The 15,788-nt window shown below is 45.8% G+C and overlaps 2 protein-coding genes and 1 pseudogene across 3 annotated transcripts in view; all 3 read left to right on the top strand.

The window, feature by feature from the left end:
- Positions 1–15,788, top strand: part of LOC111338478 (tolloid-like protein 1) — a 104,245-nt gene that overhangs the window by 70,607 nt on the left and 17,850 nt on the right. The gene's annotated exons all lie outside the window — the stretch shown is intronic.
- Positions 1–15,788, top strand: part of LOC111347463 (uncharacterized) — a 35,206-nt gene that overhangs the window by 15,521 nt on the left and 3,897 nt on the right. Inside the window, exon 3 of one of the 2 annotated variants that reach the window (XM_088734149.1) lies at positions 284–11,415. The exons of the other annotated variant lie outside the window; for it this stretch is intronic. Within the exon in view, the coding sequence (XP_088590275.1) occupies positions 284–10,461 (10,178 nt within the window). The 3' untranslated portion in view covers positions 10,462–11,415. Of the gene's footprint in view, positions 1–283; positions 11,416–15,788 lie in introns of those variants that run through there. 2 annotated transcript variants of the gene reach the window in all.
- On the top strand, positions 11,554–12,609 carry LOC148722889 (uncharacterized; annotated as a pseudogene).

The raw sequence follows: 15,788 nt of genomic DNA, 5'->3' as shown, positions 1-15,788 counted from the left end.
GATAACACACAAAAAGCCTCCACTGTGCCCTGCTCTGTTCTGGGGTACAAAGAAAGCTGTAGTAGCACGGAAGAAGTAGATAGAGAAATTCGATTATGCCTAGTATTTTCCCTGGCTGCACTTCACTGTGATCTAACCACTCCCAACATGCTTTAGAATAGGGCATTGAACTGTGGAGGCTTTTCATTTCTTTTCTTTCGGCATTTGTTAATTTCTGATTTAACTGTATTCGCTAAAAAGGTAAAGCATTTATTCATGGATGCTTTTATTTGCTTTTCTTTAGGTTATAAACCCTGTTTACCTCGATCAAATCTCCCTCCGATGGTTCCACATTTCACTGGTCGCGAGGAGGAGTGTGACCAGATTATTGGTCACGTGACTTCTGAATCGACACGAATCGTATCCGTTTGGGGCTCTCCAGGGTTTGGAAAGACGTCCACGGCAATTGTTGTGGGGCATCGTCTTCGTGAACGGGGTTTGCCTGTCTACTTTATTTCATTACGTGGGCTGAAGTCAAAAGGAGACTTAATGTCAAAACTACTTAGCTTCTTTCGGACTGATAAATCAGCGAATCAAGGTTTAACTGTTGAAGATGAAATCGGTTTCATTTTTGAACGACTGTCGGATCACTGTGTGCTGATCCTTGATAATGCTGATGATTTGTTTGAATGTGGTGCGCCAACCGTGAAAGAGGAGACTGTGAATCTGCTGAAAGAGATTCTCAACCGCAGTGAAAAGGTAGATTTTCTTTTAACTACGAGGGAGTCAATGGCTTTTATGAATGTGTCTTTACAGGGACACCAGTCTGTTAGGATAAGAGAACTCGAAACATCATCGTCCAAGACTTTGGTGACAGAGCTACTTCCGGAGGTGAACACAACTAACGTAATGAAAATCGTGCAGATCTGTGGGCAGGTGCCTTTAGCCATAAAGCTTTTGTGCTCGTCACTTTCTAAAGATTTTGCCCATTGTAGTTCGGATCTTGATGAGTTATTACGGTCGAAACGTAGTCTAATTGAGCTTCTGGACAACCCAGATTATACCAGTGATTTGAGGCTAAAATCCCTATTTGAATCATCTTTCCAGAGACTCTCTTCGCAGAATCAAGAGGCACTGATATCCTTGTGTATTCTACCCGAAAATTTTGATCTCACGATTGCAAAAGCTGTTTTAGGACTATCAAGTTCCTCCGAAGCCAAAAAAGTTTTGCGCGAGCTACAAAGGAGGTCCCTCATTGACAGCTGTCCAAATTTGGACGAGTTCTCCATTCACAAGCTTTTACAGTCGTACGCAAAGCACAAAGGCGAGCTTGACATGAAAAAAACAATTCTACTCGCAAACACTCGCTTTTTATCTTTCTTCATATCTTTGTTTGACAAATTAAATGAAATGTTCCTTACTGGAAAATCAATGACAGCATTTATCGAGTTCTTTGAGAATGAAAAGAGCATTTTTCAAAGTCTAATTAATGGATGTTCAGACTGCAAGACAGTGGAAAAAGTCTTTAACATTTTGGTAAAATCAGAGATGTTTCTTGACACCGTCTACTGGGACGAGAAAGCTAAATTTGAAGAGATTTACCTTTCAGCAATAACTGCAGCCAATAAGGTTGAAAGAAGAGATCTCCATGGGAAACTACTTCAGTCCAAAGCCTTTGGAAAAATTATGAGGGGAGATGAAAGAAGGGCGATACAGCTGCTTGCGGAGGCCAAACGAATCCAATGTTCTACCTCTACCGGGTTTGACGGTAATAAGGGAAAATACTTATGTTACTTCGGTATCCATAAACTTGTCACGGGAAAGACCCAGGATGGAGTACAAAGTTTACAAGAAGCTATTGAGTTTATGAATAACACTCCTGAGCACAAAGTTCTAAGGCTCATTGCTTTTCAGATTCTTGCTGTTTTTTATCAAAGCCAAAGTGATCACCAAACGTCCTCCATGTTCTATGGCAGAGCGCTGCAAGAAGTTAAGGAGGTGGGAGACACTGATTTATTAATGATTCCTGACGTCAATGATAAAAGACTAGATGCGCACGAGCAAAGGAAAAGTCCACTCAAAGAGAAAGCAAACCACCCAATTGAAATGGAAGTCATGACTCTTGTTAAATTAGTAACAGGAGAAATATCCACCCGCGACATCAATGAACTTTTCAGTACTTTGATGCTTAAAGTTCTCGAAGACACTAAATCAGCAACTGGAATGACACAGCTTGGTTGGTTCAAATTTCATGAATACTCCCTCGGTATGCTGATGTTACTAAATAAGAATGAGGAAGGTGTATCAGTTGCCAAGGAAAGAATCACCTATCTTCAGGAGTCACTACAAAAGATCAGAGAAAGCAATAACCCAATTCTTAAACTACACAAAGAAGCACTGGCGAAATGTTATTTACAACTTGCAGACCTTCAGGAGTGTATAAATAACTCAGCAGAGGCCGTCAACTCAGCACAACATGCACTTACAATCACGTTACAGTTGTTCGGCGAAGGACATGCAAAAACCGCAGACAGCCACCATCAGCTGGGATTTAAACTATATAAACTTAGAGAGTACTCCTCAGCTGCTGAGTCACACAAGCGTGCACTTGGCATCAGAATAAAGTTACTTGGGGAGGAACATAAAGACATCGCCGACAGCTACCGTCAGCTGGGGGTTGCCCAACACCACCTGGGAGAGTACTCCTCAGCTGCTGAGTCACACAAGCGTGCACTTCGCATCAGAATAAAGTTACTTGGGGAGGAACATAAAGACACCGCCGACAGCTTCCGTCAGCTGGGGGTTACCCAACACCAGCTGGCAGAGTACTCCTCAGCTGCTGAGTCATTCAAGCGTGCACTTGGTATCAGAATAAAGTTACTTGGGGAGGAACATGTAGACACCGCCTACGGCTACTTTCAGCTGGGGGTTACCCAATACAACCTGGGAGAGTACTCCTCAGCTGCTGAGTCACACAAGCGTGCACTTGGTATCAGAATAAAGTTACTTGGGGAGGAACATGTAGACACCGCCGACAGCTACTTTCAGCTGGGGGTTACCCAACACAACCTGGGAGAGAACTCCTCAGCTACTGAGTCATTCAAGCGTGCACTTGGCATCAGAATAAAGTTACTTGGGGAGGAACATGTAGACACCGCCGACAGCTACTCTTGGCTGGGGTTTACCCAACACAACCTGGGAGAGTACTCCTCAGCTGCTGAGTCACACAAGCGTGCACTTGGCATCAGAATAAAGTTACTTGGGGAGGAACATGGAGACACCGCCGACAGCTACCGTCAGCTGGGGGTTACCCAACACAACCTGGGAGAGAACTCCTCAGCTGCTGAGTCACACAAGCGTGCACTTGGCATCAGAATAAAGTTACTTGGGGAGGAACATGTAGACACCGCCGACAGCTACCGTCAGCTGGGGGTTACCCAACGCAAACTGGGAGAGTACTCCTCAGCTGCTGAGTCACACAAGCGTGCACTTGGCATAAGAATAAAGTTACTTGGAGAGGAACATGTAGACACCGCCGACAGCTACTGTCAGCTGGGGGTTACCCAACACAACCTGAGAGAGTACTCCTCAGCTGCTAAGTCATTCAAGTGTGCACTTGGCATCAGAATAAAGTTACTTGGAGAGGAACATGTAGACACCGCCATCAGCTACCGTCAGCTGGGGGTTACCCAACACAACCTGGGAGAGAACTCCTCAGCTGCTGAGTCATTCAAGCGTGCACTTGGCATCAGAATAAAGTTACTTGGGGAGGAACATGTAGACACCGCCATCAGCTACCGTCAGCTGGGGGCTGCTCAAAACAACCTGGGAGAGTACTCCTCAGCTGCTGAGTCATTCAAGTGTGCACTTGGCATCAGAATAAAGTTACTTGGGGAGGAACATGTAGACACCGCCGAGAGCTACCGTCATCTGGGGGTTACCCAGCGCAACCTGGGAGAGTACTCCTCAGCTGCTGAGTCACACAAGCGTGCACTTGGCATCAGAATAAAGTTACTTGGGGAGGAACATGTAGACACCGCCGACAGCTACCGTCAGCTGGGGGTTACCCAACACAACCTGAGAAAGTACTCCTCAGCTGCTGAGTCACAAAAGCGTGCACTTGGCATCAGAATAAAGTTACTTGGGGAGGAACATGTAGACACCGCCGACAGCTACTGTCAGCTGGGGGTTACCCAACACAACCTGAGAGAGTACTCTTCAGCTGCTGAGTCACACAAGCGTGCACTTGGCATCAGAATAAAGTTACTTGGGGAGGCACATGTACACACCGCCGACAGCTACTGTGAGCTGGGGGTTACCCAACTCCACCTGGGAGAGTACTCCTCAGCTGCTGAGTCACAAAAGCGTGCACTTGGCATCAGAATAAAGTTACTTGGGGAGGAACATGTAGACACCGCCGACAGCTACTGTCAGTTGGGGGTTACCCAACACAACCTCAGAGAGTACTCCTCAGCTGCTAAGTCATTCAAGTGTGCACTTGGCATCAGAATAAAGTTACTTGGAGAAGAACATGTAGACACCGCCATCAGCTACCGTCAGCTGGGGGTTACCCAACACAACCTGGGAGAGAACTCCTCAGCTGCTGAGTCATTCAAGTGTGCACTTGGCATCAGAATAAAGTTACTTGGGGAGGAACATGTAGACACCGCCATCAGCTACCGTCAGCTGGGGGCTGCTCAAAACAACCTGGGAGAGTACTCCTCAGCTGCTGAGTCATTCAAGTGTGCACTTGGCATCAGAATAAAGTTACTTGGGGAGGAACATGTAGACACCGCCGACAGCTACCGTCATCTGGGGGTTACCCAGCGCAACCTGGGAGAGTACTCCTCAGCTGCTGAGTCACACAAGCGTGCACTTGGCATCAGAATAAAGTTACTTGGGGAGGAACATGTAGACACTGCCGAGAGCTACCGTCAGCTGGGGGTTACCCAACACAACCTGAGAGAGTACTCCTCAGCTGCTGAGTCACACAAGCGTGCACTTGGCATCAGAATAAAGTTACTTGGGGAGGAACATGTAGACACCGCCGACAGCTACTGTCAGCTGGGGGTTACCCAACACAACCTGAGAGAGTACTCTTCAGCTGCTGAGTCACACAAGCGTGCACTTGGCATCAGAATAAAGTTACTTGGGGAGGAACATGTACACACCGCCGACAGCTACTGTGAGGTGGGGGTTACCCAACTCCACCTGGGAGAGTACTCCTCAGCTGCTGAGTCACAAAAGCGTGCACTTGGCATCAGAATAAAGTTACTTGGGGAGGAACATGTAGACACCGCCGACAGCTATCGTGAGCTGGGGTTTGCTCAACACTACCTGGGAGACTACTCCTCAGCTGCTGAGTCACACAAGCGTGCACTTGTTATCAGAATAAAGTTACTTGGGGAGCAACATGTAGACACCGCCGACAGCTACCGTCATCTGGGGGTTACCCAGCGCAACCTGGGAGAGTACTCCTCAGCTGCTGAGTCACACAAGCGTGCACTTGGCATCAGAATAAAGTTACTTGGGGAGGAACATGTAGACACTGCCGACAGCTACCGTCAGCTGGGGGTTACCCAACACAACCTGAGAGAGTACTCCTCAGCTGCTGAGTCACACAAGCGTGCACTTGGCATCAGAATAAAGTTACTTGGGGAGGAACATGTAGACACCGCCGACAGCTACTGTCAGCTGGGGGTTACCCAACACAACCTGAGAGAGTACTCTTCAGCTGCTGAGTCACACAAGCGTGCACTTGGCATCAGAATAAAGTTACTTGGGGAGGAACATGTACACACCGCCGACAGCTACTGTGAGCTGGGGGTTACCCAACTCCACCTGGGAGAGTACTCCTCAGCTGCTGAGTCACAAAAGCGTGCACTTGGCATCAGAATAAAGTTACTTGGGGAGGAACATGTAGACACCGCCGACAGCTACTGTCAGCTGGGGGTTACCCAACACAACCTGAGAGAGTACTCCTCAGTTGCTAAGTCATTCAAGTGTGCACTTGGCATCAGAATAAAGTTACTTGGAGAGGAACATGTAGACACCGCCATCAGCTACCGTCAGCTGGGGGTTACCCAACACAACCTGGGAGAGAACTCCTCAGCTGCTGAGTCATTCAAGCGTGCACTTGGCATCAGAATAAAGTTACTTGGAAAGGAACATGTAGACACCGCCATCAGCTACCGTCAGCTGGGGGCTGCTCAAAACAGCCTGGGAGAGTACTCCTCAGCTGCTGAGTCATTCAAGTGTGCACTTGGCATCAGAATAAAGTTACTTGGGGAGGAACATGTAGACACCGCCGACAGCTACCGTCATCTGGGGGTTACCCAGCGCAACCTGGGAGAGTACTCCTCAGCTGCTGAGTCACACAAGCGTGCACTTGGCATCAGAATAAAGTTACTTGGGGAGGAACATATAGACACCGCCGACAGCTACCGTCAGCTGGGGGTTACCCAACACAACCTGAGAGAGTACTCCTCAGCTGCTGAGTCACAAAAGCGTGCACTTGGCATCAGAATAAAGCTACTTGGGGAGGAACATGTAGACACCGCCGACAGCTACTGTCAGCTGGGGGTTACCCAACACAACCTGAGAGAGTACTCTTCAGCTGCTGAGTCACACAAGCGTGCACTTGGCATCAGAATAAAGTTACTTGGGGAGGAACATGTAGACACTGCCGAGAGCTACCGTCAGCTGGGGGTTACCCAACACAACCTGAGAGAGTACTCCTCAGCTGCTGAGTCACACAAGCGTGCACTTGGCATCAGAATAAAGTTACTTGGGGAGGAACATGTAGACACCGCCGACAGCTACTGTCAGCTGGGGGTTACCCAACACAACCTGAGAGAGTACTCTTCAGCTGCTGAGTCACACAAGCGTGCACTTGGCATCAGAATAAAGTTACTTGGGGAGGAACATGTACACACCGCCGACAGCTACTGTGAGGTGGGGGTTACCCAACTCCACCTGGGAGAGTACTCCTCAGCTGCTGAGTCACAAAAGCGTGCACTTGGCATCAGAATAAAGTTACTTGGGGAGGAACATGTAGACACCGCCGACAGCTATCGTGAGCTGGGGTTTGCTCAACACTACCTGGGAGACTACTCCTCAGCTGCTGAGTCACACAAGCGTGCACTTGTTATCAGAATAAAGTTACTTGGGAAGGAACATGTAGACACCGCCGACAGCTACCGTCATCTGGGGGTTACCCAGCGCAACCTGGGAGAGTACTCCTCAGCTGCTGAGTCACACAAGCGTGCACTTGGCATCAGAATAAAGTTACTTGGGGAGGAACATGTAGACACTGCCGACAGCTACCGTCAGCTGGGGGTTACCCAACACAACCTGAGAGAGTACTCCTCAGCTGCTGAGTCACACAAGCGTGCACTTGGCATCAGAATAAAGTTACTTGGGGAGGAACATGTAGACACCGCCGACAGCTACTGTCAGCTGGGGGTTACCCAACACAACCTGAGAGAGTACTCTTCAGCTGCTGAGTCACACAAGCGTGCACTTGGCATCAGAATAAAGTTACTTGGGGAGGAACATGTACACACTGCCGACAGCTACTGTGAGCTGGGGGTTACCCAACTCCACCTGGGAGAGTACTCCTCAGCTGCTGAGTCACAAAAGCGTGCACTTGGCATCAGAATAAAGTTACTTGGGGAGGAACATGTAGACACCGCCGACAGCTACTGTCAGCTGGGGGTTACCCAACACAACCTGAGAGAGTACTCCTCAGCTGCTAAGTCATTCAAGTGTGCACTTGGCATCAGAATAAAGTTACTTGGAGAGGAACATGTAGACACCGCCATCAGCTACCGTCAGGTGGGGGTTACCCAACACAACCTGGGAGAGAACTCCTCAGCTGCTGAGTCATTCAAGCGTGCACTTGGCATCAGAATAAAGTTACTTGGTGAGGAACATGTAGACACCGCCATCAGCTACCGTCAGCTGGGGGCTGCTCAAAACAACCTGGGAGAGTACTCCTCAGCTGCTGAGTCATTCAAGTGTGCACTTGGCATCAGAATAAAGTTACTTGGGGAGGAACATGTAGACACCGCCGACAGCTACCGTCATCTGGGGGTTACCCAGCGCAACCTGGGAGAGTACTCCTCAGCTGCTGAGTCACACAAGCGTGGACTTGGCATCAGAATAAAGTTACTTGGGGAGGAACATGTAGACACCGCCGACAGCTACCGTCAGCTGGGGGTTACCCAACACAACCTGAGAGAGTACTCCTCAGCTGCTGAGTCACAAAAGCGTGCACTTGGCATCAGAATAAAGTTACTTGGGGAGGAACATGTAGACACCGCCGACAGCTACTGTCAGCTGGGGGTTACGCAACACAACCTGAGAGAGTACTCTTCAGCTGCTGAGTCACACAAGCGTGCACTTGGCATCAGAATAAAGTTACTTGGGGAGGAACATGTACACACCACCGACAGCTACTGTGAGCTGGGGGTTACCCAACTCCACCTGGGAGAGTACTCCTCAGCTGCTGAGTCACTAAAGCGTGCACTTGGCATCAGAATAAAGTTACTTGGGGAGGAACATGTAGACACCGCCGACGGCTACTGTCAGTTGGGGGTTACCCAACACAACCTCAGAGAGTACTCCTCAGCTGCTAAGTCATTCAAGTGTGCACTTGGCATCAGAATAAAGTTACTTGGAGAGGAACATGTAGACACCGCCATCAGCTACCGTCAGCTGGGGGTTACCCAACACAACCTGGGAGAGAACTCCTCAGCTGCTGAGTCATTCAAGTGTGCACTTGGCATCAGAATAAAGTTACTTGGGGAGGAACATGTAGACACCGCCATCAGCTACCGTCAGCTGGGGGCTGCTCAAAACAACCTGGGAGAGTACTCCTCAGCTGCTGAGTCATTCAAGTGTGCACTTGGCATCAGAATAAAGTTACTTGGGGAGGAACATGTAGACACCGCCGACAGCTACCGTCATCTGGGGGTTACCCAGCGCAACCTGGGAGAGTACTCCTCAGCTGCTGAGTCACACAAGCGTGCACTTGGCATCAGAATAAAGTTACTTGGGGAGGAACATGTAGACACCGCCGACAGCTACCGTCAGCTGGGGGTTACCCAACACAACCTGAGAGAGTACTCCTCAGCTGCTGAGTCACACAAGCGTTCACTTGGCATCAGAATAAAGTTACTTGGGGAGGAACATGTAGACACCGCCGACAGCTACTGTCAGCTGGGGGTTACCCAACACAACCTGAGAGAGTACTCTTCAGCTGCTGAGTCACACAAGCGTGCACTTGGCATCAGAATAAAGTTACTTGGGGAGGAACATGTACACACCGCCGACAGCTACTGTGAGCTGGGGGTTACCCAACTCCACCTGGGAGAGTACTCCTCAGCTGCTGAGTCACAAAAGCGTGCACTTGGCATCAGAATAAAGTTACTTGGGGAGGAACATGTAGACACCGCCGACAGCTATCGTGAGCTGGGGTTTGCTCAACACTACCTGGGAGACTACTCCTCAGCTGCTGAGTCACACAAGCGTGCACTTGTTATCAGAATAAAGTTACTTGGGGAGGAACATGTAGACACCGCCGACAGCTACCGTCATCTGGGGGTTACCCAGCGCAACCTGGGAGAGTACTCCTCAGCTGCTGAGTCACACAAGCGTGCACTTGGCATCAGAATAAAGTTACTTGGGGAGGAACATGTAGACACTGCCGACAGCTACCGTCAGCTGGGGGTTACCCAACACAACCTGAGAGAGTACTCCTCAGCTGCTGAGTCACACAAGCGTGCACTTGGCATCAGAATAAAGTTACTTGGGGAGGAACATGTAGACACCGCCGACAGCTACTGTCAGCTGGGGGTTACCCAACACAACCTGAGAGAGTACTCTTCAGCTGCTGAGTCACACAAGCGTGCACTTGGCATCAGAATAAAGTTACTTGGGGAGGAACATGTACACACCGCCGACAGCTACTGTGAGGTGGGGGTTACCCAACTCCACCTGGGAGAGTACTCCTCAGCTGCTGAGTCACAAAAGCGTGCACTTGGCATCAGAATAAAGTTACTTGGGGAGGAACATGTAGACACCGCCGACAGCTATCGTGAGCTGGGGTTTGCTCAACACTACCTGGGAGAGTACTCCTCAGCTGCTGAGTCACAAAAGCGTCCACTTGGCATCAGAATAAAGTTACTTGGGGAGGAACATGCAGACACCGCCGACAGCTACCGTGAGTTGGGGTTTACACAAAATGCAGTAGAAGATTACTCCTCAGCTGCTGAGTCATTCAAGCGTGCACTTGGCATCAGAATAAAGCTCTTTGGGGAAGAACATGCAGACACCGCTGACAGCTACCGTGAGTTGGGGATTGTGCAAGACAACCTGGGAGAGTACTCCTCAGCTGGTGAGTCACACAAGCGTGCACTTGGCATCAGAATGAAGCTCTTTGGGGAGGAACATGCAGAGACCGCCAGTAGCTATTGTTAGTTGGGGACTACCCAAGATGCATTAAGAGATTACTCCTCCGCTTTTTAATAATTCTAACGTGCACTAGGCATCAGAATAAAGTTATTTGGGGATGTAAATGCAGAGACAATGAATAGCAACCATTTTCTGGGGTTCAGTATCGTTTCTAGCGATATACAGCCACTTTCAGTTTGTACAGCACTAGTTGTCCTAGTCAAACAGTCTGTACCTAACAAAAGCAGCATATGACTGCTATTAACGAGGTTTATTTACCAGGTGTAATGACTGTGGCTATATCACGCATTTCTATCGTGCTTTGACGGTCGTATGTACGTTTTTTTGCCTTTTTTTCAAGCCGTAACACTATTTATAAGAGGAAATGTTGGCAAAGAAGTGGTGTATTTTTTTTTCCTTTTTTTTAAGCAAACACGTCCTTTTTTCGTAAATCTAGAATATCATAAGGATCAAAACCTTCTTTAAATATTTCATTAATTTTACAAAGGACACTTACCTTCTGTAGGTTCCTCTTCGTTGACCTTGTTAACACTCTTCGGCTAAAAAAGTCGCTTATTGGTCTTTGGGCCATTTAATTCATTCACGAACTCAAGCACCTTGTAAAGCAATTCATGAACTCATAAGCTCAAACAGACCCGAAATGACTGCGTTTTAAGCTGCCGTCAAATCAGGTCAAATGCTTTTGCGGACCGCTCAGAAAATGGAAGGGGTCAAATGGGTCAAAAGGTGAAGTTTTTGTTTTGCGATCGGTGGATTTCGATCCATTTTATTTTTGCTCTTTTTATTCTGTTACTGTGGTTGTGATGACTGGCTTTTGAACTCTCATACTAATTAACTAAAAAATGAACAGTGGAATGTTTTGCCAAGTTTTCTTTCGTAAAATAGCAGCAGTAAAAAGGGAAAACTCTTGTATGTTTAAAAGTCCCCTTTCGCCGATAGATCTATTGAAAAAAAAGTAGAGATATTTTATAGATACTTTTAGGTATGCACGTGCGTACGTGCGTATATGGTCGAGACACCTCTGAAAACGGTTGGAGTTTCCTTAACAGACAATTTGCATAATTCGGCTGTCGTGCTAGCAAAATCACCAAAAGTTTGAAGTCGAACATCTTATTAGAAGAAATCAACCGGAGTTTTGATGGTGTGGTCAGGACTTGCGAAATATCAACCAAGAAAGAGTACTTTTGACCAATTTCAAAAAGCTGTCTAACGGATGTTTTTTAATAAATTATTGGGAACCTCTGAATAAACACACATCGAAATTAAAATGCTTTTATAACCCTTTGAATATTCCAAAGTTTAGTTACTCAAACGATTTTTTGCACTGCACGTGGTGTGTTACGAGGAGCTTGTTAACTTTTGAAACTTCGATGTCGCAAGAGGCCAAAAGAAGGCCTTTTGCAGCTGTGACTGTTGAAAGCTCAAAAAATTTTATTTTAGCATATTTCCAAAAAAGATTGCAGTTTTATTTGCTTACTACCAAAGATAGTAAGTAAATAAGAAGAGAGAGTAGTCAGCGGTCATGCAGCATGGCAGACGTGTTCGTTTTCGTCCAGTTTTGTGATTCTCATTACAGTTTATGCAAGGAATTATGCCTAATATTACAAAGGAAAAGCTAGAAAGGATTTTAGATGAAAAACTCAGCCCGCTTTCTGAGCAGTTAAAGGAAGCTTTGGCGAAGGTGAAATTGTTGACTACGAAATTTGAGAAGATAGAAGATACTTTTGAGGCGGTTCAAGGAGAGAGAGAACAAGGCAATTAAGGAAGAACATGCTAGCCTCAAAGCTCAAGTGTTAAGTTCTGCAAACGACTTGAAGTTAATACTAAAGTCCCTTAATGACATAGAGCAGTATACTAGAGGAGAATGTTTTGAAATTCGTGGTATTCCACTTCCAGAGGATTTCCAGGAGGAAGATACTAACGACATTGTGCTTCAGCTAAGTCGGAAGATGGGCATACCGTTGGAAAGGAATGATATATCCGTTTGTCATCGAATTCCAAGCAGTAGGGCATCAGTGGATCCTGCCATAATATTAAAGTTTGTGAGACGAGAAATAAGGGAAAGTTTGTATTGGACAAGGAAAAGGCTGAAATCTGAGTGTCTCGAAAACTAAGACCTAACACCTAACACCTAAGACCCCTCGAAAACTAAGACCCCTCGAAAACTAAGACCCCTCGAAAATAGACTTTCTCAAAGTTGTTCGCTTGGTTTTCTGTTCTGGTGTAGTAGGACCCGCAGAACTTCGCTCGCTCGGCTCGGCTCGGCTCGCTCGCCCTCCGCGTTCACTGTCGCACTACGCGCTCAAAAGCGCGACTTGTGAGCAAGTCTACCTCGAAAACTAAGACCCCTCGAAAAAATTTTGAGTACGGAATATTTAAAAAGAAAGAAAAAGGCAAGGTGATCTTTACAACCTGGACATAGTTAACAGAACGAACTATGACCTGGAGGAGACACAACTTGGGTGATCGTCGTGAATTTTACTTTGGGAGTTAACATGCAGGCTACCGAGCTGCAAATTAAACGTAGATATGAATAAGTAAACTTTTCGCTGCAAGATTTACGATGTCTATTTAATTCAGAAAGAAAAAAGTGAGCTTTCTGTTTCTCTTTTCACTACACACTATTAGTGTGGACTGGGCCTGAATTACCGAGTGCGTAATTATCAGTGACTTACGGCAGCGCAGCACAGAATGTTTTCGATGTACGCGTTTCGAACGAAAGGCCGTTTTAACGTATTCTGCTAAAATAAGTTGCCTGTTTTCAATTCTCGGGAAACTTTAAACGCAATTTTTAAGATCAGTATTTCAAATCGCGGCTCTTGTGCGTGACTTCCGGTAATGTGATTTAGGCAGTAAAGTGTTAAAACGACAACAATTCAGGACCAGCTCACTTCATCTTCTTTCGCATGGATGGGCTTTTGTATCTTTCAATAATATATTTGGGAAGTTGGATATGTTGTGATTTGTCCAGTTATACCCTATTATGGAGGTCGGTTCTCGCCTTGTCCTAGGTAATTTGTTGTGGTCCACAAAACTTAAGGTCAACGGGGTCAAGTTACATGAACTTTGATTAGACCAGCGTACTTGCATATAAAAATTTAAAACAGGCCCCATCCACACTAGTGTGTATTAAAACAACCGTATTTTCTCGACTAAACGCCCCCGGCGTTTAACAAAAAATCGTCAGTGTTGACCCTGTTTTTTCGAAGCCGGCGTTTAATCGGGGTCCGGCGTTTAATCGAGAAAATACGGTAGCTTATAAATTCGTGTACTCAAATTCAATAACGCGAGCGTGCTTCAATTTTCCATTGTGCACGCTGTGAGGTCGGCAAACAAATGCCTCGCGAAAATCTGCCTCGAGGCAGATCTTCATCGGCATATACTTCATCGGCATATACTTTTTCTTTGGTAATGTATTTTTAACTCCCGAGAAAGAACCCAGAGAAAGGGAAAACAAAACAATCAACGCCGGTTTCATCTCCTTTCGCAACTCTAACTTCATTTCCACGCAGTTTTTGACCAATCTGGGACAAAGTCATTGAAGCATAGCGAAATACTTTTCCGAAACAAAATAAATAAACAACGCATTGAAGCGTAGGAGGGGGGATATGTGCCCTTTACACATGAACTACAGCGTTGAAAATGTTATAAAACAATTGGTTCATACGTCAGCTGTGCGTTCATCGAGATATGAAGCACTTGGGAAGCTAGAGTTGCTCTCGGCTACGTCTCGAGCCACTCTTACGCATCTTTCGTGCGTGCTTCATATCTCGATGAACGCACGCTGACGTATGAACCAATTTGTTAAGTGAAAAGCGAAACGGAAAGCTCACGTTTTCTTCCTAAATTAAATAGACATGGTAAATCTAGCAGCGAAAAGTTTACTTATCTATAACCAACGTTTAATTTTGCAGCTCGGTAGCCTGCATGTAAACACCCCAAGTAAAATTCACGATCTCCCAAGTTGTAGCCCCTCAAGGTCATAGTTCGCTCTATTAACTGTGTCCAAGTTGTAAAGATCACTTTGACGTCTTCTTTCTTTTAAAATATTCCGTACCCAAAAGTTTATCGATGGGTCTTAGTTTTCGAGGGGTCTTAGGTCTTAGGTCTTAGGTCTTTGGTCTTACTGTTTCTCTGTTGATAAGAAGATCTTCATCGATGAAAGTTGAACACCAAAGAACAATGCACTGTTCAAGGATTGCTTAAAATTCAAGAAAGACAATGTTTTGTGATAGGTCTCCTGGTAGAGTCCCTCATCTTGACAGCTCCAATTGCCCAAGTAGCTCTGCCTCATTACCTCAACTAGATATTACTTCTCCTATTTCCAACATTGATCACCCTACTAATTCAGACATTGACATCCAAATGCCCTTTGACTTGAATTTTAATTATTTCACCACACATGATTTTCATGTTAATGATGATATCATCAATTGTCTAACTAGTAATTCACTCTCTTTTTTAAATTGTAATATCAGGAGCCTGCAGGCTAATTTTGATAACCTAGTTAATATGCTATCTAAATTATATTTCCCTATATCTGTATTAGGTGTAACTGAGACAAAGTTAAAGAATGATCGAGATGCTTTAGTAAATATTAATATAACTGGTTATAACTTTTTGTCTCAACCAAGCTGTACCAATGCTGGAGGGGTAGGCTTTTATGTGAAGGATAATCTTGCATATATTCATCGCTGAGATCTTTCTGCCCAAAAGCAAAATGATTACGAATTTCTATGGATTGAAATTCAAAACAATATGGGGCGTAATACCATTTGTGGTGTTGTTTATAGACACCCCCATGGCAATGTAGATGCTTTCCTAAATCACGTCAATACGATAGTAGAAAGTATACATCGTGAAAACAAATATTGTGTTCTTTTGGGAGACTTTAACTTAGATCTCCTCAAGTTTGAATTACATCCTGATACAGGCAGATAGTTTCCTCAGCACTCTGGGTACATTTTATTTTCAAACCCAAATTCTGCAGCCAACCAGAATTACAGATATTACTTATAAGAGCAGTTAGGCAAGTCATTAATATATAACAGGAATGATAGTGGACCCAAGGTTGATCCTTGTGGTATTCCACAAGTAATAGTTTCACAGTTGGATTTAGTATTGCCAATCTTGACAAATTGAGACCGATTGTTTAGATGGTGGTACTGTTACACGACGTACCATTTGAGATGCAAATAACAACCGTTGACCAAGTCGTTTTCTTTGTTTTGCCGTAAGTAAATTTTGTTTTGCAGTGAGTTAATTTTGTTTTGCCGTGGGTTAATTTTGTTTTGCCGTGAGTTAATTTTGTTTTGCCGTGAGTTAATTTTGTC

The sequence above is a fragment of the Stylophora pistillata genome, chromosome 9 (genome assembly GCF_964205215.1).
Source record: "Stylophora pistillata chromosome 9, jaStyPist1.2, whole genome shotgun sequence".
Taxonomy (NCBI): domain Eukaryota; kingdom Metazoa; phylum Cnidaria; class Anthozoa; order Scleractinia; family Pocilloporidae; genus Stylophora; species Stylophora pistillata.
The sequence above is the reverse complement of the archived record's forward strand: the minus strand, read 5'-3'. Positions and strand labels throughout refer to the sequence as shown.